Source organism: Nymphalis io, chromosome 10 (assembly GCF_905147045.1).
Source record: "Nymphalis io chromosome 10, ilAglIoxx1.1, whole genome shotgun sequence".
NCBI classification, from domain to species: Eukaryota; Metazoa; Arthropoda; class Insecta; order Lepidoptera; family Nymphalidae; genus Nymphalis; species Nymphalis io.
This window is the reverse complement of record NC_065897.1, coordinates 8,073,507-8,096,495: the sequence shown is the minus strand read 5'-3', so window position 1 is coordinate 8,096,495 and position 22,989 is coordinate 8,073,507. Positions and strand designations below refer to the sequence as shown.

The window sequence follows — 22,989 nt, the reverse complement described above, 5'->3', positions numbered from 1 at the left end:
GATAGGGAGTTATTGTTACTCTCTATCGGAAGTCCGGCTGTAACTAACGTCAGAAACGCAAATTGGCTATTTTATATTAGCGAGTGATAAGCTGCGGTGGAGAAATAGAAATATTCCGCAACAGTTTAGCGGTACTGCTGGTTCAGGGACGATTTTTTAGTGACAGCTATAATTGTATTTAATTGTAAATCAGCAATTGAAAAAGTAAAATCCCTCGAAGTGCGATTTTGTACATGTTTGTACATGTACTGTTGAATTAAATGCAATATAATTTGTCATATAGCACACATTTATTTATTTAGGATATCCAAAGGTATGCTCAATTAAAGAATAGAAAAACACGACATGCATTAATAAAAAAATAATAATGTGGTAACGATCGCACCTTAACTATACATACATACCTACTGTCAACATAGAATAATTTATGGAAAAATAAGCTGTTAAATAAAATTTACAGTACATTGTTATTGCAAAGTACAGTACATTGTTAATGTGTAATTATAAAACAATTCAATGGTAAAGAAGCTCCAAAAAAATTAAATTTAATACAAAATAATTACCTGTTAAAAAACTTAACCAACTTAAAATAAAATTCGAGCCAGTAAAAATTTAATATCCTATTTTTTCACCCTTAAGGGTGGCACTTTTTCTTTAAATTTGAACAAACGGGAAGTACACTCCCAAACAAAAAAAATAATTTTCAAAATTGGTTCGTAAATGACGAACTTCTGAAGTAACAAACGTAATAAAATACAACCAAATTGAGAACCTTGAGAGAGAAATATCTAAACAAAATTAAGCAATGTAATATTTTAATATATTTTTAACATATATGATAATAATGATAAATATCTTTATTACAAAGAAAGTAAAAAAAAATAGAAAAGAGAAATAACTTAAGATTGAATACAAGATAAAAGCAAGCAAGGGGCGGACTTATCACTGAAGTAGTGAGCTTGCAGGATATAAGATATACATAAATATTGTTCACGTGTAATTCTAATTAAATTAGAAGAGAATTAGGTTATCTAGGCAACTATATGCAACTATGCTTAACTTTTATTAAAGCTCATACCGAAGATATAAGCAAACGCATCAATAGGTACGTATCATTGTTATTAAATTAAAATTTTTCATACTGAAAGGAATGATAACTTAATGCTATCCACAGATTATTATTAAGTTTATTTAAAATTTATGTCTATTATTATGAACAGAAAGTATTTTATACTAAATGTTTTCTATAAAGTCAATCATATTCGTAGATTTCATTCATTGTAGTTGATTGAAGGCGCATAATCCCGAACCAATCGTAAATTATCTGCTTAGTGGATTCTTTGAAAGACCGCTATTTGGTTAGCGTTAAACAATTCTTCCGAGCGACTAAACTTGTTTAATGTACTCCCTTCCTGCATAAGTCCTCTATATTATCTCTGTGTTTGTACATTCACTTCGATTATACACGCCTTTGAGTCTATCAGAACGATTTTTTTAAATAGGTAAAAGATTATGACAGGATACATATTGAAAAGAAAGAAAATGAGCACGAAATATATTTTTTATTTCGTTTTTTTTAATATGGTACTTTTTTAAATTGTGATGCTAAGAATGAACATCAACACCGCGCTAACTTTATGATTTTATTTAACATAATATATGAGAAAGAAATAGTTTCAGGTAAGATTGACGTCAGGAAAAATGTAACAGCTCGCTGAATCGCTGAGAATTCATTGGTTCTTGCCTGGGTTTGAACCCGTAATCTTCGGTTAAGATTTGCGGGTTCTAGCCATTGCGCCAACTTGGCTTTGAGATTAGGTAATAATGTCAATTTAGTTAATAATAATATATGAACGATGGTCGACAAAAAAGGTTTTTCGTTTATAATAAAAACTCTTTAATCTAGGTCAATTTTGTAACTTTCAGTATAATATAATTGTTCAGATACCTCAATATATTTCATCACAACCAATTTTTAACAACATTGTTCATTCTTTTGTAGTTTTATGCAAGACAAGTTGAACATTATAAATACACCGATAGATCTATTAATACAATATGTTTAATAATGCTAATTTTAATGTTACATTCTACTTATTTAACGTGTTTGTTAGTTGAATACTATACATGAGACAGTTCGCTGATGCAGTTACACAACTAGGAGACAATTCTACTAGTTTATATCGATAAAGATACGTTCTCGATTCTATTCATTTTAAAAATAAACCTCAGCTGAATCTTAACTGGAAGTAAATTCTGCTAACGTTTACGATACGTTCCCGATTCCTTTCCGAACCAACTTCGACGGAATCGCGACTGGATCGTTTTGTTAGTGGTATAGGAAAACGGCTAAACGGCAACGATTATGTTACGATTCTATTGCGATAAAGTGACAATTTGTTAGTAGAATTCGTTCAGTGAATAAGTTCATGATCGACACGCTTCACTGAATCATTTTCTAAAGGCTCGCTTTCGTTAGACGCACTGCTCTCAAGGTTATTGTAACATTTTTTTTTTATATTTTTACGTCTTCATGGACTATATTGGAATTTCGGTGTCGGAAGAATCTATATGAAAGTTATCCTAAACGGCAAACGAATTATTATTAAGGCTATTGTTAGGTTTTAACGGTACGTCGATGATTCAAACAAGACCTAGTTTTAACTAAGACCTGTACTAATACTCTTATAGGTACCTAGTATCGAGGGCGTCATGCTTATGCGTAATACCAAGTAGATAGTTAAGAAGCCTAGCCTACTATATCACTAAATCCTGTTAGACTAACCACGATAATAGTATTACGTTTGTAATATTGGATAATATATTTTCTTTATTTTGCAACTAGTTTGAATAACTTATTTAATGTTCAATTTAGAAAACGATGCACAAAAAATAGGTTCGGAATGAAATTAAGTGCTTATCAATTTAAATCATTAACATTACTTTAAAGATATAAATAAAAAAACAATCAACGCCATTTATTCTTTTAAAATATTACTTTAAAGATATTGCTTAGGTACATCCTAAGCAATATCTTTAAAGTAACCACGGCGTTATTGTTACCTAATAATAACCGTTTCATCTCACTTTGCAACAATAATTATAATAATACAAACTTGTGTAATGCCGTACGGACAAATATTACGAGAACGTTATGAACTTCAAGATATGGGTAAACATCAATGGATTTAATGAGGTCTTTATTATAAGATAAAAACTTAAACTTGCTATCCATTTTATTTTTGGTTATTAACATTTAGTTATGCCATGGACTTCCGTTTATACGATATTACTTAAGTCATAAAATAAGTGAGATAGCTGCACGTTTGTATAAATAAGTCATATTTAATTATCAATAGGTTATGAGCCGTCTTATGTCTTAATAATTAATACATTTAGAAATGCAGAAGAATAAATGGGGCAAAAACCAATAAGCCATTGACTGCCCATAGACACTGATAATTAAATTACTATTAACCACTTGTTAATTAATTCCATGTGCCTGTAGTTACCTACATACATTGGCTTGTCCACCCTTTGAAACGGGACATTGCAATATACTATATATTACTATTGAGAGTCAGTAGTAGAATAACTAGGTAATTAATAGATATACCAGTGCACAGAGCCAAATTATTGTCTAATTAATCTTATTCTCAAAAATCTTATGCAATAGGTATTTTAATTAATAGGAACTGTGACTCAACACCAACCATATCAAAGCGTTTAACAACTAAAACAATTGTTCGTTGATCAGAATACCACAATTAAAATGTGAAAATATTTGCTTTGATTAACGAGATGAGAAGATAAATAGTATTATTACTTGTATTGTTTTTAAAAACATTACTTTTACCTATTTATTCCTATTATATACCTATAATACCTATTATATATATGCAATTTGATTGAATTATAAAAGTAAATATTAGATTTAACTTGAAGATAGGTTTTAATATAGAATCAAAAGTATAAATATTTCACGTTTTTGATTCAACTAAGAATGTATAGGTAGGTATGTATATGTAGGTGATATGTGTTGTTGATAAATTGATTTATATAATTCAAAATTTTATATCCAGCTGTTTTTATTTATATACAGAATTATACTAAACTATTATAATAATGACTTCGGAAAATAAAAATAAATTGATGAAGCTTATAATTAAATACTTAACGGTTTTTCGTATAGGGAGCCAGTTATCGATTTTAAATGTTTCATCTGATATTGCATTACTGCCGCGTCCACGATATATACCTACAGTTCGACTATAGGTTTTTATAATTACTTTGTAAGTGCATAACACACGCGAGCGGATTAATTGATTGAAGATTCATAATTATGTAGGTACAATATATTTACTTTAATAAGTAAGACTAATAGTTGTATAAAAGATTTCTGATCTTATTTTCTACCTGTCGAAGTAGTGCCGTTATTATTGACACGCACATTTTTTTATTTATATATTACGATAGCAGTTATTAATTACAAAAAAAAAAAACTTTTGTTATCCAAGTATCTTCTAAAATAAAATGTAGTATATTCGCTATTAGTGAACTGAATGTGAATTAGCAAAATGAATTGCCATGACTTGGGCAGGCCATAAGCCATGTCCAGGGTAGTATGCGCAAGCTATCCCTCGATAAGGCGGTGTGGTTGCCGCTGGTTTTTTAGTGGGTATTCCGCGAATGCTCAGTGCCGCCGAGTCCTACATACCCACTTCAAGTGGGGGAAACGCGTGAACGCGTTTTTCCAGCGAAAAAAAGGCCATAAGCCATATCACGGTAGCATGCGCTTGCAAACGAGTTAAGACGGAAAGGGTATCGCTTGTTTTTTAGTGGGTATTCCGATGTTCGGGGCGCACTCGGCGCGTTGGACACCGGCAAGCTCTACATAACCTCCTCCTCCCTCATAAGTTAAAAAAAGATCATAAGCCATGTTATTCGAAAGAATGGTAAATTATAGATCAAAAAATACTTTGAATGAAGAATACGATTTGAAAGAGAATCACAGATCACCCAAAGACCAGCTGGAATGACTTAAAGGGGATTTCCACGCCTTTAGGTTTCAGAGGGCACATGATCAGTTAATGACCAGCACTTTTGTGCATGCTTAATTTTGCAAAATTTCAGCTCAATCGATAAGTTGCAATTTATAAAAATTCAGTTACAATTTTTTACGGACAAACATTATAAAGATGAAGTTAAGTAAAAACTTGTAAAATAGTTTTAATTTAGGTCGTTTCTTAAATGAATAAACTGCATAAATTCACTATTCACATCAATGAAAGTGGTGAGGGTATATGTACATTGTGGCGCTGGGAGGTTAGCCGGGATAATCCCGTCCATTGTTCGATATTTTAATACTTATGCTCTTTATGTGAACGGCCGTATTAAGTTATACATGGATAATCGCCGCATTATACGCAGTTAATTTTGCATTGCTGGTATCAACGGGATTGGCAGCTGCCTGCTTAGCGACACAAATCGTTGACATCTCTACATATTATATTATTTACTAATAATACATTTAGTCGACAACATCGATGTAAATGTTATGTGTATGTCTGTGAGTGAAAATCATTTATTCAATAATTATTCATATCATATACCTACAACATATATTCAAACGCTCGAGATTCTGGCTTATAATTTTGAAATCTCAAAAATTCACCATTGAAAATATTTTCATTCGTACTAACGGGAAAAATCTTAAGTTGAATAATCTGATGATCGTTACATTTAATATTACAAACAAGTAGCTTTACACGTTGTTTGTAAAACTATTTATTTGTAATATTAATTTTTTTCTTCGTACACCTGTAGAACGAATAAGCTATGCCCAATGGTCGTCACGCATCAACGAGTGTGACCAATATTTGCTAGAACAGGACACCGTAAAGATGTTTCCGGTTCGTGAAAGTATCGTATTAACTATTTAAACATCGAATGTGAGGTTTTATCGTCAGCAGCTGGTCGACACGACTAATTACATCAATTATAGGCAAACAGAAGCGCGCTCGGGTTTCTAGCTCCCACCTTTGTCAATATTTGCGAAGAGTTGCGCCGCCCGTCGCCGCCTCTGTGCCACTCTACTCCACGGACGAGAGATTTTTAGAATAACAACTTTTGTTCACTCAATTAATGATTGTATTGTCTTGATAGAAAGAATTCTAAAACGCTCTAGGTACATCTGAGAAACTTGATAATCTTTATTGGTGTTTCATTAACCTATTTATGTACATAGTTAAAGTTTTGGAAAAGAGTAACTGCTGAGTTTCTTATCGGTTCTCTTGAATTTACATACCGAAGCTATAGTGATTGTAAGAGCCTACTTGAGTAAAGTATAGATATAGTTGATTCGATTTGACTAAGCGTCGCTTTCACTAGTTTCACTTATTAACAATCGCTTGGGTATGTACACTAAATCATAAAAAATTGAACCCTGTATTTCTGCTATTACACGCCGGAAGAAATCATTTTCAAGTTAAATTATATTTTGTCCTCTAAATTGTGAAGTTTACGCAGATACACACACATACATTATTTTACAAAACGGATAATCCATGGACACCTATTCAATTCATCACATTAAAAGCTGGGGTAATTTTTTTTTGTTATTTATATGAATTGATACAAGTAGTATGTATCTATAACACATTCATGGAAAAGATGTTTTCATAAAATATTATTCTTTGAGGACTCCAACAATTTGTAAGTATATTGTACCTATTACTTAATTAATATGTTTTTTTAATTTTACATATAATATTTATTATGTTATTAATGTCATTGCAAATACTTGGGGCATACATTATTCACATAAAATTTAACCAAAAAATCATATATCTTAATTATTCACGAAATTAATAATAATTTAATCAATTATTGTACTCACTAGTAAGTATGTTTTTAAAGGTTTAAAGATTATTTATTCCCATAATGACATTACATCACTTACATGAGAACACAATTGAAGAAAAAATACAAACAATTAACAGTCATTCGTTGTCGTACTTACATTTTTCAATGGAGAAAATAACACACAAATCATCAAACACAATTTGAAATAACACACAAAACATCACCACGATTTGAAAACCACTCTTATTCCAGACAGATATTTTTGTAATAATATAATGAGACAGTCGCTTTTTGAATATATCGAACGAGTCAATATTTTTAATGTCTGAGGGTATCTTTCTTTTGGTATCTGAGATCAATTTACTTATTAAGTGATTTATGTGAACATTCCATGTTAAATTCATGAGTTTTTTCTTGTAAAGGTCTGTTATTTATTGATTTCCTATATGAATGATATGTTATTAATTTCCAAACGATTTATGAGTAAATCTAGACGGTACCGTTACGAGGTTTTCTATTCAAATAAATGATAATCATAATAAATGTATTTCCGATATGTTATAGGTGTTCACTCTAAATGTAATGCTAAGGTAATGATAGATCTAATATAAAATAATGATGATCCAATTTCTCGTTATACGTATTAATACATTTTTATTTTGTAAGAATGTCCAAAACAAACATAAATTATGCTTAGGAGTACCTAACTTAAAGGGCTGAAAATGGTCGTAACTTACTTCAACACGATTTTATAAAACCATTTGAAGTGTTGTCAGTTTATTTTTCTATAAGCTTTATTACATTAATCCATGAGGCATGTTTCTACCATTTTTTGTTTGTTAAAAAGGACATGTGTCGTTCATTGACATGTAGGTATGTCTGCATTAGATATTGTTGTTTTGTAAGCTGTAAAAAGGCGAACACGTAGTAAAGGCCGGGGGCGCAACATTCAGCAACTAAGCCTTCGCTCAATTTGTCGGTTGTTAGATGATGTTAATCCTCGCATCTTACAATGATCTCAGTGTGTGGCGATGTCTGATTCAGATAATGTAATGTGACTGGTTGGTAATTGAATAGCTATTTTAAGACTTTATAAGGAGTATTTAATATGGAATTTCTAAGATTCAGAAAATAAATATATAATTATATATCTTCCTGAGTTTTAATTTATTTAGCTGATCATCATAACGTTATACTGAACAGATAAAATTGTATTGAGTCGCTAATCATTCGTTTTTATTATGATAATATCTAATAAAAAATAATAATGTTCCACAACAAAAGACCTGGTTAAAAGTTTTATCTACAATTCAAACTCTAAACTTCCTATTATTTAATAACATTAGGTATTGGTATTTCGAAAGAAAATTAAACTTGAAAACCGTATTTACTTTGTTTCTTAAATGTCAAGGTATAAAGCCGAATAAAAATATACTACGAAACTTTATACCAAAGTAGCTATATCAACAAACAACCTGAGCATACTTCTCATGTATACCTATTGCTTATTATTAAAAAAGCAATTTACATACATATGTTTGTGAAATCTAACAATATAATATACATTGACTTCATTGCTAACAAACTCCGGGCATGTCAAAAGCGCACAACAGATATAAGCATTATCAAAAGGAGGGATACAGATTACTATTATTAGTATTTGGGAGCGTCGTATTGTCACATCCATTAAGTTGCACGGAGGGCGGGGCCGCGGCACGCCCCGGCGCACGCCCCCGGGCGGCTGCCACCCCACGCCGCGCCGCGCACCGCTCCGGGCCACCACTCGAATCTCAACGCGACATCTCACTAAAACGATTTGCTCGCAATCGCATCACGCGTTCACCCTATTATCCTATCATTTTAGAGATAGTAATCAGTGAGTTTCCGGTTTCGCGTACATATCATGAAAAGCTTTATTTGTAGCTAAAGTTTCTCTATATCGAATAATATATTTAGCCATTAAACGTAATTATATCGTTATAGAACTAGTCTGTGTTGTCGTGATCGAATATCGAAGAATGGTCGTAAGTAGCGCGAAAGGATGATGAGGTGTGGTGTATATGAGAGGATATCCTGTGCAGAGTGGTGCGCACCACGGCTAGGGCGGTGAGGCAGCGTGGCGGAAGGCGCGAGCAGCCAGCGAGAGTGCGGGAGCATGGGCGGGCCGGGTGTCTGGCCGCGCGACGCGCCCGCGCTGCTCAGCACGGCGCTGCTGCTAGGCGGTGCGGGCGGTGGGTCCTCGTTGGTCGACCGCCCGCCGCCGCCGCTTTTTACCATCGACAGTATCCTGGCACCGAGGCCGCAGCCACCGATGCCACCGCTGCAGCTGCATCATTTAGCCCATTCACCTTTCCACAGAACTCACGATATTTTTGGTAAGTCCTGATATTTACATATACCTAAATAAACTGTAATTTATAGATTTTCTATAATAAAATGAGGATATTAATTTATAAAATAACAAATATTTTGAATTTTGCATAGAATACGTTTTTGGTTACAAGTGACATTTTCATCATGTAGACGTGCCCTTATCCTAGCTAATTCAAAAGTGGCATTTAAATTTACCGACTCGTTATTAATATTTTATAAATATATATTTATAATATAATGCTTTTTAAAAATTGAACCCTTTATGTGTGGTTTTATTTTATTAATGAAAGTTTTACAAATGTCGTCGCTGCGGTTTCCATTACCTGTTGTTATTTTTAAATCATTGAATACCATAAGTTTTTTTTTTTTAATATACATTTATCTGTATAGATATGACATATTTATTAGGTATTTTACCTACAACATACATTTAAAAAAATATAAAGGTATTTATTGAGAGAGAGTTTCCTTGGTACTCGTATAATACATGCCTATATACAGCTATAGGTATATTTCTATTTAATATGATTATTTATACTTGCAAAAGTATGCAAGTTAAAAACTAACTAGGCACATTATATAAGAGACATATATACTAATAAATATTAATATTAAAATGCAACGGTAATAAACCAACCATTTATATATTTTTTAATCTATTTATAAACTTTTACATTAAAATTTATCTTAAATAATAGAATATTAAGTATATTCACATTTAAGCTAAGTAGCGCGCATAAGATGCCTCGGGCTATCCGTGGCGAGGGATCGTGGGGTGAAGACAGGATTTATCCCAATTAAAGTCTTTCTTTCTCTTCAAAAGTATTTAAAAATGGAAAAACATCTTCGAGCGTTTATATATCGGAGCAACAAAAAAACAATTTATGGTTCAAATGTTTGCATCCCTTACAAAAAAAAAAAACAAAAAAAAATGCAATTCAATACAACAGCAATAAAATATTGTTTTATTTTTTGTCGTGAGAAAATCTGCTAATTATATAAAAATAGAACTAGCTTACAATTAATATGGAAAAAGTTTCGGCTAGAAGCAATTGAGTGTATTTCGGCCACTAGTTATAGTTATTCGTACTAAGTTTTATTTACAAAGTAAGGAAGTATATTGACGGATGACATAATTACTATACACGCAATAAAAATCCGAGCTGCACCGCTATTCTGTAAGAAATCACGTAATTACTAACCCGTGAAATATTGACAACCGACTTATATTTATATACTAGTTTGATGCGTGTATTCTTGAAATCCAAACTTATAAAATGCGAATGTGAGATTGTTTGTTTGTTACGCTTTCACGCCTAAACCACTAAACCGATTTTAAAAATCATTCATCAATGGGAAGCTACATTATCAGCGAGTAACATAGGCTATATTTTGTCTTCGTGTTCCCACGGGAACGAGAACTACGCGTGGAAACCGCGAGCAAAATCTGAAAACGCTAGTGTTAGTTATAGATTATAATACTATCGTTAATGTGGCATTTTACTTTCTGACATTACACGACCGTTTTCTTTGGTGACTTTCGAGTTTGCTTTTAAAGAATAGCCCTACTGAAATGTTATTAGCATTTTTATAAATATACGACTTTTTTAACGTTTTATAACAAAAAAAAAAATGTAAAGATAATCGATGATTTAGTCAATAAGATATAAGCTACTACTATTGGATTTTATGCATTGCTAAGGAAGTTATAGAAAAGGACATAAGAGTCTATAACCTGACCAACCCCCTCCCACTAACACGCGTCCGAAACTAAGGGCGAAAATTTGCTTGATTATATTTTACATTGGTATAAATATGATGTTGTGTCTACGCTTTTATTTATGCTATGCTTACGATTTTTCAGTACATTTCAATATCACGACTATCAAAAATCTAGGTTTTTTTTCATTATCCATAATTTAATACCAGTCACTATCTCTCTGGTTCGGGAGTAGGTTGCTCCGGCAAGTGTGAACGTCGCAATACAAAGTACTGTTCTAATAAATGAGATTCTCCTTATTTATAGTTAAATCATAACAAAACTTTCGGTAAATTTATCGTTGATACGTAGCTAATGATAATGGTTATATCGGATCTCACACAAGTGATTTTTTAAATAACTAGGGTGTGGGGGAGGTCAGGTTTTAGGTATAATAAAGTAGTCTATTTCCTTAAGATTCAGGCTTGCTTCATACCAAATTTTTTTTAACTTCAATTCAGTGGTTTAGCCGTTGAAGCGCCACAGACAAAGTTACTTTCGCATTTATAAAACATTACGATTTTTATAACACCATTCGTAGTTCTTAGATTTTGTGGAATAAACAATATATTGAAAAGTCTTATATTGTTTATAACAATATAATATAGTTTATTTTTGTATTTTGTATGACTCTGAATGAGATAACTACTTTTAACCTTAGTGACAGAGTTTTTTTGTATACACTTTAATGATATTTATTTACACTTTAAGAATTACTATTTATACTTAATCTAAAAGCGAGTGTAGATAATATACCAACTTAAATAATTCAAATTAAAAATTCACAACAATTAAACATTTGCTTTGGTAGCAAGTAGTTTTTTTTAAACATAATGCAACTTACAATTTGTTAAACTTATTTTAACTAAAAATGAGGATTTCGCGTAATATGTATGTAAAGCATTATGTGGCTATAACATTTATCGAAGTTTTTCAAGTTTTTCTACGTTCGATATAGTTAGTCTTGGGCATAGATTTTCGAAATGAGAGTTGCACTCTAAGACGGCGATACGCAATTATACATCGGGTACATGTTTGACGTTATACGTATCGGTCCGAATTTAATGGAAGACAGTGTAAAAACCAATAGCGATAAACGAGAATAGGAAGGCGGACGAGCATATGGGCCACCTGATGGTAAGTGGTCACCAACGCCCATAGACATTGGCATCGTAAGAAATGTTAACCATCGCTGACATCATCAATGCGCCACCAACCTTGGGAAGTAAGATGTTATGTCACTTGTGCCTGTAATTACACTGGCTCACTCACCCTGCAAACCAGAACTCAACAATACCAAGTACTGCTATTTTGCGGTAGAATATCTGATGAGTGGGTGGCACCTACCCAGACGAGCTTGCACAAAGCCCTACCACCAGTAAATACATATATGCTATGAAATAATAAACATAATAAGACGTTACGTAATAAATTAAATTCTAAAAGCTGTAACGATAAAATTGCTTTTCAGGCAATAATTAATATTACCGTATCGTAGTTTTTCATAAATGCTTAAACATATTAATAAAATATTACTCTTTATAACATGGCTGCAAAACAAAGTACAAAAAAAAACCCTAATACGTCGACTGGCATCATGTTACAAGTAGCCTAGTATTTTTTAAATCAATACTGCTTAGACGGGCGCGCTCTCGCATAAATGTGAAGACGGTGAGCCGAAAACCATCGATAGTACCTTAGAAATACGCTAGCGGCCTTAAAAGCTTTTACATTTTATCAAAAATAATACAATGTAATACCCCAGCGACGCCGGAAGCATGCAAAAATATTGAATTTTTCTTTGTAGCGTTGTATTTGAAATCAGTCAGGCAGTTTCACCGCGTCTAGGGAGCGCTTATATGTCCTTAAGCTCAGATATTCACGGGTCGGCTACTTTGCTGTTCGGTTAATTCTAATCGCCCACGACGTCTTCAACCTAATATTTTTATTTTGTATTTAAATTTCGATCTTTATTTTAAAGTTGTTACTTTAAAATAAAATGTTGTGTAATCTTTTATCATCGACTTGTGATTATTTATTCATTTATGACATAACCTGTAAAATAGATGAATCAAAAGTGTTCGTTTAAGCCGACATAAATAAAATATTAGTTAATTTTTGATTTTTAAAGTTATTGCTATGTATCAATGGGAAAAAATTCCAGAGTAGATAAAAATACACAATTTTTTATCTACTTATTTAACGGAATATATATCCATCGTTTACATGCATATCCGTATAGTTGTTTGTAATAAAAAAATCCGTGTGGGTAATTACAATATCATCATCATCGTCTAAATCGTGCGATAAAACCGACTTCACGAGCACATACATATGTTTACTTTTGTTATTTTATTCATATTTTAAGCTTTAGAGTTTTTTGAACGGGATTTAGGAGCTAGTGTGTAGTGAGGAAGGATTTACGAATATCTGTATAAGGCTAGCTTCTTTACGAGATTTAAGTTTGTCACAACATGTATCTCGGTAAAACAATATCACAAATGTTTTATTATTACTAAAAATACACATAAAATATGGATATTATAATAAGTGTATTTTGTTATTATAGTGTATTTAGCCCTAAATAATCATAATTATTTTACGATGATGATGATTGTAATGATTGTAATGCGGGTGATAGTACAGTGCATGGTGGATACCACGGACGCGCAGTGGCTGGGCGGGCGGAAACTGAGGAGAGGCGGGAGAATCTTGTCATTGAACTCGATAGGACGTTAGAGCTCATCGCCAAATGGGGTTCTGATAATCTTGTTGAGTTTAATGCCAAGAAAATACAGGTATGCGCTCTCACAGCGAAAAAGTCACCATTTTACCCTCATCCCTCCCTCTGTGGCACACCGCTGATGATACAAAGCAAAATCGCCATGCTGGGGATGGAATTTCGCTGCGACCTTAGTCCAAGGCATATTACATCGAGGCTATTATAAAAACAGCTTCACGGAAACTCGGAGTTCTGAACAAGGTGCGGCGTTTTTTCACGCCACAACTGTGCCTGTTATACAAAAAACAGGTACGGTCTTGCGTTGAATATTGCTCGCAACTTTGGGATGGCTCCGCTAAGTACCTACTGGAGGCCTTGGACCGGTTGCAGCGACGTGCAGTACGCATTATTGGCGACGTAAAGGTCACAAACACCCTTGAACCTTTACAATTGCGTCGCGAGATAGCAGCACTGAGCGCTTTCTATCGACTGTATCACGGCGAGTGCTCTGAGGAATTATTCTCTCTAATTCCTGCTTCCCACGCGAGCTGGTTCTCGATGTCACCGCCTAACTGTGACATCAATTCCATAGCGCACGAAGAAATTTGGCAACTCCTTTCTTTGTCGCACTACCAAAAAATGGAATTCCTTACCAGCTCACGTGTTCCCCTCTTCTTACAACCCGGGTTCCTTTAAACGAGGCGTGAAGAGGCATCTTGCGGGCCGGCAAGGCGGGGACGGCTAGTACAGAACATTCTTCCCGACTGTACTGGCCGTCGTCGCGTTTGGACTCTACTACCACTTACCATCAGGTGGAGTAGAGTCATTTGCCATCCCGGGGCATATAAAAAAAAAATGGACGATATAGTTACATAGAAATATAGAGCATAAAAAAATCGTTGAAAATAAAAATTACTGATTTGGTGTTAGCCATTCGGATTTAGATAATCATATTAATCAAGATCTAACTTCTCACGACTTCAATTAAATGAGCGATTTTCTTTTAAATTATTACACACCACACATATGTATGTACATGTATATTTTATTATATATACATATGTGTAAACAAGTGCATTTCATTATCTAAAAGTAACCAGTAAAATTAGCCCATTATTTGTGGTTATTTTGTATTGAGTATTGATATTTCTGCTCATACATACCTATAGAATTTTAGGATTGTCATAATCCTCGCTAATATTATAAATGCGAAACTGATTTTGTTTATTTGCTTGTTACGCTTACACGTCTTAACAACTCAACTGATCACGATGAAATTTTGCATACACGTTGTCGTTTATTATAGAAAAGGACATAGGACGCCCATTCGCCTCACACACAGCCGCGGGCGGAAACTAGTAGTTTTAAAATTGCAACGACACATTTATGTAACATTTTATTAAAACTTATAATACACATTATTTATGTTTAATGCTATTTTGATTATATGCTTAAACAAATAATGCCACTGCAAATTAATGTGCGTGCAATATAATAAACAAATTTGTGCAATTGAAACAAATGAATCTAAAACACAATGATTTTAATAACCTGCGAATACGTTGGAGTAAAGCGCACTACTTATATAGTTTTATGACGTAACAGATAGACAAAACCTTAACTCTCCGGACGGATTTTCGAGACGGTAATTTTAAATTTTTTTTCGCAGTACGAATTGATTACCGCGTCTCTTTTATTTTTATTTGATAGTTAATTTTTTATACATGCCTATTACTATATACCGCGTGTTATCTCATTAACTGTCAGCTGACCTGTTGACTGGCCATCAACCGTCGTCGGAATAGGCTATTCTAATCACAGCTGACACACAGTAAAGATAAATATACAACTTCGAATTGACAAGATATTGTAGATCTTGAATAATATCGTATTCATTCTGGATTCGTCAAAAAGGTGTTTTGAATGTCGGTTAAATTGTTATCGGAACATTGGAAGTAAAATTAAAGTAGATATAATTAGTTGAGTGAAATAGTGTTAATAATGATGTCATTCAGACCGATTTCAGCCACGGCAGCCAATATCAAGAGAGATTAGCCAACTGCGCAAGACACATTATAGTGCGCAAGTGTCTGATACGACCGAAAAGAGTTCAAGCGCAGAACCAATGGATTTACATTCTTTTTCTAGTCGCTAGATTTGCCACTTTTATAGTTATTCTGCTCTTTCGAATAGTAGCGTGAATTTACATAATGATAGAAATTTTAAATAAACTGCCTTAGGGCTATTTTACATGTATTTTTTCAAATATAATTTTTAGTTCCTGAGAATGCGCGTTCACACATACAAACTTTTCAGTTGTATTATAATAAGGTATAATATAGATATACATACTACTATTTCGTTGAAAGTTTACTTTTATTTTTATAGTTACTGTTACATGAAAATGAAGAAATATTTCAACATAACAAAGAAATATGTTGTGTATTCAGCTATTTAACACATTCAAATTTTATAGGAAAAAAATAATGGGTTAGAGAAATAATTATCTAACTGTGATTAATTGTTGACGGTGACAGTGAAACTGCCTTCAAGGCCACTTATGGGGTTTCGATTTACAGTTGAGTCAGATATGTACTTAGGTAAATTATGTTCATTCCAATATTAGTTTGAGCTTACTGTATCTTTTGTGAACCGTTTATTTCTAAATAAACACGTAGTTGGTCCAACGTTCTGTATGTGTTGTTGTAGAAATTATTATTGTAATTAGTATGAAAATTATACTTGTTAAGGTTTGAGATGCATTGTGCAACGGGTATAGCGATACTAAAAACTTATTGTATTTACGTTATGCTACTATGTACGGACGAAGCGAAAAGTTATCAATAAAATATTGATGTGAATATTAATTTCTCTTGGTATGTTATGCATCAGGACATTGTTATGAAGTGGGTTAAATAATTTTTAAATTTAAAATTGAGTAAAATCCTATTTTGGTGTGATGCCACATTACAAATCAAAAGGCATTTGTATAACCAAATTTGAAATAGTATCTACGTCTTATAAATTAAGCTGTACGTTCACAGTAGGTAAATACTATAATTAATCATTATTAAAAATGGAGTAAAACCTAAACGAATTTGCATGTTTCAAACTTTGTTTTTCTCTCTTATTTTGTTATTGATAACGCTAATGATCAGAGCTAGCACACAAAACAAAGAAAATCTGTGGTTCTGTCTAAAGCAATGAGATGGGATATTATATTTGATTTATGTTGCAATTAGATTTCAACTTTATTTATTTTAGGAAGGTAAACAAAAAAAGGGGCCATCTGATTGTTTGTTAGTGGTCAACTTGGTCCGAAACTGGCACTGTAAGTTCCTTTCTTGCACTGGCGAAGCGCCGCCAACTTCGGGATCAATTTGGACTTAACGATGTAGAACGATGCTATTTTTTATTTATAAAACTGTCATTTTAACCTTTTTAAACCGAAATCAATAATCAGAACGATGACTTTAAAATTCACTAGTTGATACTTATATTACTAAAATATGTTTATATTTGACAGGTGTAGGGAACGTGGTGACGTCAGCTGGCGGCTATGCCGGTTTGTACGGAGGTTACGCGGCAGCTGCTTTAGCTGGGCTTTCGGGCCCTCCGCCTAAACGTAAGCGCCGACACCGTACCATCTTCACAGAGGAACAACTGGAACAGCTGGAGAGCACCTTCGACAAGACACATTATCCTGATGTTGTTCTAAGAGAGCAATTGGCGTTACGAGTCGACTTAAAAGAGGAACGAGTTGAGGTATGTAATTATTGTTTGAAAATAATACAGATACATTGACACACTTTAATTAGATTCGAAACAACCGTACAAAATTATATTGCGTTCGTCGATTAACATACGATCGAAGCTTAAAACTTTTTTTATTTGCTTACAAACAATGAGCAAATTCCGAGACGCTGATGACCGGAACACGAATGGCATTACAACGAATTGTAGACGAAAAAAAGTAGACCATTATTCTGATAGTAGTTAGTATTAGATAAAAATAAGTACTGTACTCATCATGAACGAGTAGAATGGTGGTAATAGCAGCACTTACAGTAGTAATCGTTTATAGAATACTCACTGCGTCGCGTTGTTTCACCCTTGTAAATGATTGCTGATGCGATCCCGTGGGTCGTAGCGATGTTATATAATCCATAAATGAAAAAAGAGCTGTTTAAATGCTATTAATGTTCCTAGAATGGTCACTCCGCTGGTGATGCAAAGCAAAATCGCCCTGCTGGGGATGGACTTTCGCTGCGACCTTAGTCTAAGGGCATCGAGGCTGTTATAAAAACAGCTTCACGGAAACTTGGAGTTCTGAACAAAGTGCGGCGTTTTTTCACGCCACAACAACTGTGCTTGTTGTATAAAACACAGGTACGGTCTTGCGTTGAATATTGCTCACACCTTTGGGATGGCTCCGCTAAGTACCTACTGGAGGCCTTGGATCGGTTCCAGCGACGTGCGGTCCGCATTATTGGCGACGTAAAGATCACAAACATCTTCGAGCCTTTACAATTGTGTCGAGAGATAGCAGCGCTGAGCGCTTTCTATCAACTGTATCACGGCGAGTGTTCTGAGGAATTATTCTCTCTAATTCCTGCTTCCCCTTCCTTCATAAGTTTACGCGTGCTGGCTCTCGATGTCACCGCCTAACCGTGTCATCAATTCCATAGCGCACAAAGAAATTTGGCAACTCCTTTCTTTGTCGCACTTCCAAAAAATGGAATTTCTTACCAGTTTATGTGTTTCCCTCCTCTTACAACGGGTTCCTTCAAACGAGGCGTGAAGAGGCATTTTGCGGGTCGGCAAGGCGGGGGCGGCTAGTGCAGAACATTACGCCCGACTGTACTGGCCATTGTCGCGTTTGGACTCAACTACCACTTACCATCAGGTGGAGTAGTCATTTGCCTTCATGGAAAATATAAAAAATTAACTAATATATAATTTATATAAGTACTTCTGGGTTAACAGGACATAAATCCGGCGATATATCACTTTACGCAGATGACTATACTGAAGCTCAAAGGAACCTGAACATTTTAAATAGATGGCTTTATCAAAATATTTAGTAACCTCAAATTATTTAAAAGACAGGTCTTCAGTAAGTAGTTCGTTGGAATAAATATTTAATTTAATTAGTAAAGTTTTTTAAAAACAAATTATGTAATGTTCTTTGATAAATAAAGTACCTATCTATTTTTAAACCGTGTAAATGCACAATCATATTTTTTTTGTTTTCAACTTTTTTAAGCATTGAAAAAACACTTCGGCTTTATAATGTAATTGGTATGGGTTGAAATTATCAATCATCCTTTGATAATCTTACACTGGTGATATAAATTTTAGATGTCCTACTCTCAATCTATAAAATTTCCTTCCATCTTTCAATCTACAAAAACTATATTTGATATTTAAATTAAGCGTTTGTAATAAGTGTCGACATATTTTTTGAATTAGACGATTGATTGAGCATAATGATCATGAGTCGTTTTTTTATCGGAAGGCAAAGCCGAAAGTTTGGAAGAAGTGAAAGGCTCGGTCTTAAGTGTCAATAAAGCTGACGCGACATTTTGTGTGCCAACATTATGTGGGTGGGCCTGAACCAAAAAAATAAATCCCATTTAAAGCACCCTATTTAGTTGTAATCTCTAATTTGTTTTTCAAGTATAAAATATATATTTGAAAGATACTTTTAAAAAAATATTACTAGTTTTCGCTCTGTGGTTGAAATTTCATAGTCATTATAGCCCATTTAAGGAAAACATACATGAATTTGCATGTTTTCTTTCGTAAAAGCGATGAACAAAAAAAAATCGGCTAACAAGTACTGATCTTATTTACAGATATAATTTTATTTCAAAACTGGATAGATAAATCGGTATTCGTATTTTTAGGAATAAATAAAAATAATGTTTATAGGTAATAAACATAATTTAACATTATTTTACTATTAGTTATTTGACGTTAAAACATTTTTTTAAAGTTATAATGAGTTGGATCATAAAACTAAATAAGGATAAAAACATTTAAAATTTTAAATATGATGCAAAGTGAAATTTAAAAATTACGAAATGTTCTATCCACTTTTTGTCGTTACCAATTGTTGGTTTTCAATGCCTTAAGTAAACTGTTACACAATGTGTTTATCTAGCTTAACTGTCCGGCCAGTATTTGGGCCAGTATTTGGGCCGGTTGTAAGCGAGAGATGTTTGCAGGCTACCGGTGTTGCTGGAGTGTGTGCCGTCCACTCCACTTCTTCATCGCCACCCAGACAGCGGTTCGTCGGCTGTTTACATGCCCGCATTTTTACTACCTTTGTGCAAATTTAATTATTTTTTCATATGGTTGTAAATAATAAAATAAAATAATTGTTTAATTAAAATGTTTATATATACCATGCGTTCTCGTTGATACTAAGCGTTTTCTATTCATTGTTATTAATCGATGCAATTTAACCAGCTATAAACCTATCACGAAGGGGACACCACCCAGATTTCGCTCGGCCGACGGCCGTTTATTTTTCTACTTATTACTTGTAGTACTAAAAAGTTAATACTTGTGGTAAAAAAGTGCATAGTACTCCTACGTACCTACTATACACATATATATATGTACCTACTTTTGGTATTTGGTAGGTACATATATATATGTACCTACCAAATATTCAAAAAATTATATTTCAATAATATTTTTTTAATGTAAGAAAACTAAAATGTAGGTAATTCATATTTGCTTATAATTTTTTAAATAAAGGATAAAATTTATTAACTTTAAAAAAACACCGTTTCATATTTAGTGCACGCGTGAGAAATTGTTATCCTATTGATAGTATAAACGCGAAAGTTCGTGGAGATGAAAGGATTCTTTGTTCCTCTTTCACGTAAAAACTACTAAATGGATTTGTATGAAATTTGGAATACTGTCACGGGGTTCTCGTGTGTACGGGGTTCGTTCCACCAAGACCGTTACATTAATAAAACTCGTCATAAAGATTATAAAATTTACAACATCAAAATCAGGGGGGGGGCCGTTGACAGTATCTGGTCGATTAAGTTAACATTAAAACAATAAAATATTATTAGCTGTAGGTGAGTTAGCATCGGTTAAAATTAAGTGATAGATTAAAATAGATAAGCAGGATAATGCAAACCCTGAACGCATTGTCACAATGAGTGAACAAATAAATAAAAGCAGTGCGAAGCAGATAAAACCACCAGCAGCAACAGCAGGCCACTGGACAAGCAGCCTCTCCTTCGTAAGACTGAGCCTCCAACAACTCCAAATCAGCAACAATTCCTCGGTTGAGTCCACCGAAAAATATTATATTACTTTGTAATGCAATATACAAAGTATATATAAAATTATAGAAAAATAAACACTTCCTCAGGAGTGTTTAAATATGTAGAAATAAGGCAATATATGACTTATATTGCACGTGGCACGGTTTTGATAAAAAGAGGTTTGGTAACCCGAACCTCTCAAATACGTTTTACAAAGTAGATGACGTATGTAACCCTCCGTTAGTATAATTTTGTATATAATAAAAAGGAATATATTTAATCGTTTTAAACTGACAGGCTTCGGTAAGCAACCGGCGCCTGCTCACCGATCAATAGAACCCGAACATCGTAGTCTGCCATCTCTCAAACAGCAAAGATAATAAATGTTGAAACAATGAATGCCCATTCGATAACCGTAATTTATTTTATAAACCGGTTAGATTAAGTAAAATAAATACAATATTTTAATAAAAATTAAAATATTGAAAAATTAAATTTATAGTCACAATAAAGATAGCTTATACCCTGACTTAACTTATAGGTTATGTAACATCTGCCTCTCTCCTCACACGCGAGCGAAGCCGTGGGCAGAAGCTAATTTTAGATATTTGTGACGCTTGGCAAAACAAAACGTAGGTTACCGTACCATATGCAGTGATTATTCATTTTTTACGTGATAAGGCTTAGTTTCCAATCAAATGCAACTAGCTAAAAGTCTCCACAAGTTATATAGACAACTAACTATCCGTTCCGACTTCATATGGATAAAAGAAATGATGTAGTTTGATCTTAGTATTTTTTTCAATAATGAGATTTATAATATTATTGTGATAATCATATTATTGTCTCATGCTAAGCGATTTCTGTCCGTGCTAATGTCTAACAACTTTAACCAACTACGTCATTTTGGAAATAAAAAGTTATTGAGTTTTTCTGTCGAAAATTCTCAGGAGCAGCCCGGAGTCTGGAGGTTGGAAGTGTGTACACTCCAGTGCCTCGGAAAGCACGTAAAGCCTTTGGCAGGACCAAAACGCCTGAACTCTTTCCAGTCGTGTCGGATTGCCGTCCCATCGGATTATGAGATGTAGGGATATTATGAGAGTAGGGAGTTGAGAGTGCATCAGTGTTTGCGCACACACTATTGCACTATAATATGTCCTGCGCATTTGGCTAATCTCTCTTGAGATTGGACGCCGTGGCCGAAATCTGTCCGGAGGTCATTATTATAAGATATTAAAATAACGCATAATGGAAATAGATGTGTGGATTGCGATAGACTAGTTATTAAGATTTATTACTGAGTCGGTAGACTGATCGCTTATCACAAAACTCTACTACAATATATACTTAAATCTTTTTATATACCTACAAATATATATTTGAGTGACCCAAATTATAGCCTTATATAACCGTGCGAAGTCAATGTATGTAGCTAGTTAATTATATTTTCTGGCACATTTACACATTACAAAGCACATTAAACTACTACAATTAAGGTATTTTTTATACTTAATTAAAAATAATGCTCAAGATGGTTAAAAAGATCAATGTGATAAATTTAATCTTATTTGTGCGGCTTCTCGGCTAAAAAGTATTGGGCGACAAGTATAATTTGTTAAATGTAAACTTTTTATTAAAGAATCCTTATAAAATCACAGCGAGTCGAGTCGAATATAGAGCTAAGAATTTTACCTCCGGGCAAATAAAAAGGGACGTTCGGCGGCGGGTGAAACGGCGCCGCGCCGCGAAAATTAATCTGAGTTAATTAAATTTGATTTATTTATGTTAGCCTGAGCTGAGGGCGCCGGGAACGATAAAAGTACAACAATGAGACTAATGAGGGTCACTTATAAGGCTTTTCAGAGGATAACTGTGTTTTTCCGATTTGCGTAACTCGTGACTCAATTTATCGATAGAACATAACGTTTGTGTGAAACCTTTTGCTTCGTATAAAACAACATAATTTCTGTAAATCC

The 22,989-nt window shown here is 33.6% G+C and overlaps 1 protein-coding gene across 1 annotated transcript in view; it reads left to right on the top strand.

Annotated features, from left to right (window-relative positions):
* The first annotated feature begins 8,729 nt into the window (after positions 1 to 8,729).
* The window catches only part of LOC126771390 (homeobox protein goosecoid-like), a 31,098-nt gene continuing 16,838 nt past the window's right edge, over positions 8,730 to 22,989 (top strand). The window contains exons 1-2 of the mRNA XM_050491255.1: positions 8,730 to 9,239; positions 17,245 to 17,483. Of these exons, the coding sequence (XP_050347212.1) occupies positions 9,020 to 9,239; positions 17,245 to 17,483 (459 nt within the window). The 5' untranslated portion in view covers positions 8,730 to 9,019. The remainder of the gene's footprint in view (positions 9,240 to 17,244; positions 17,484 to 22,989) is intronic.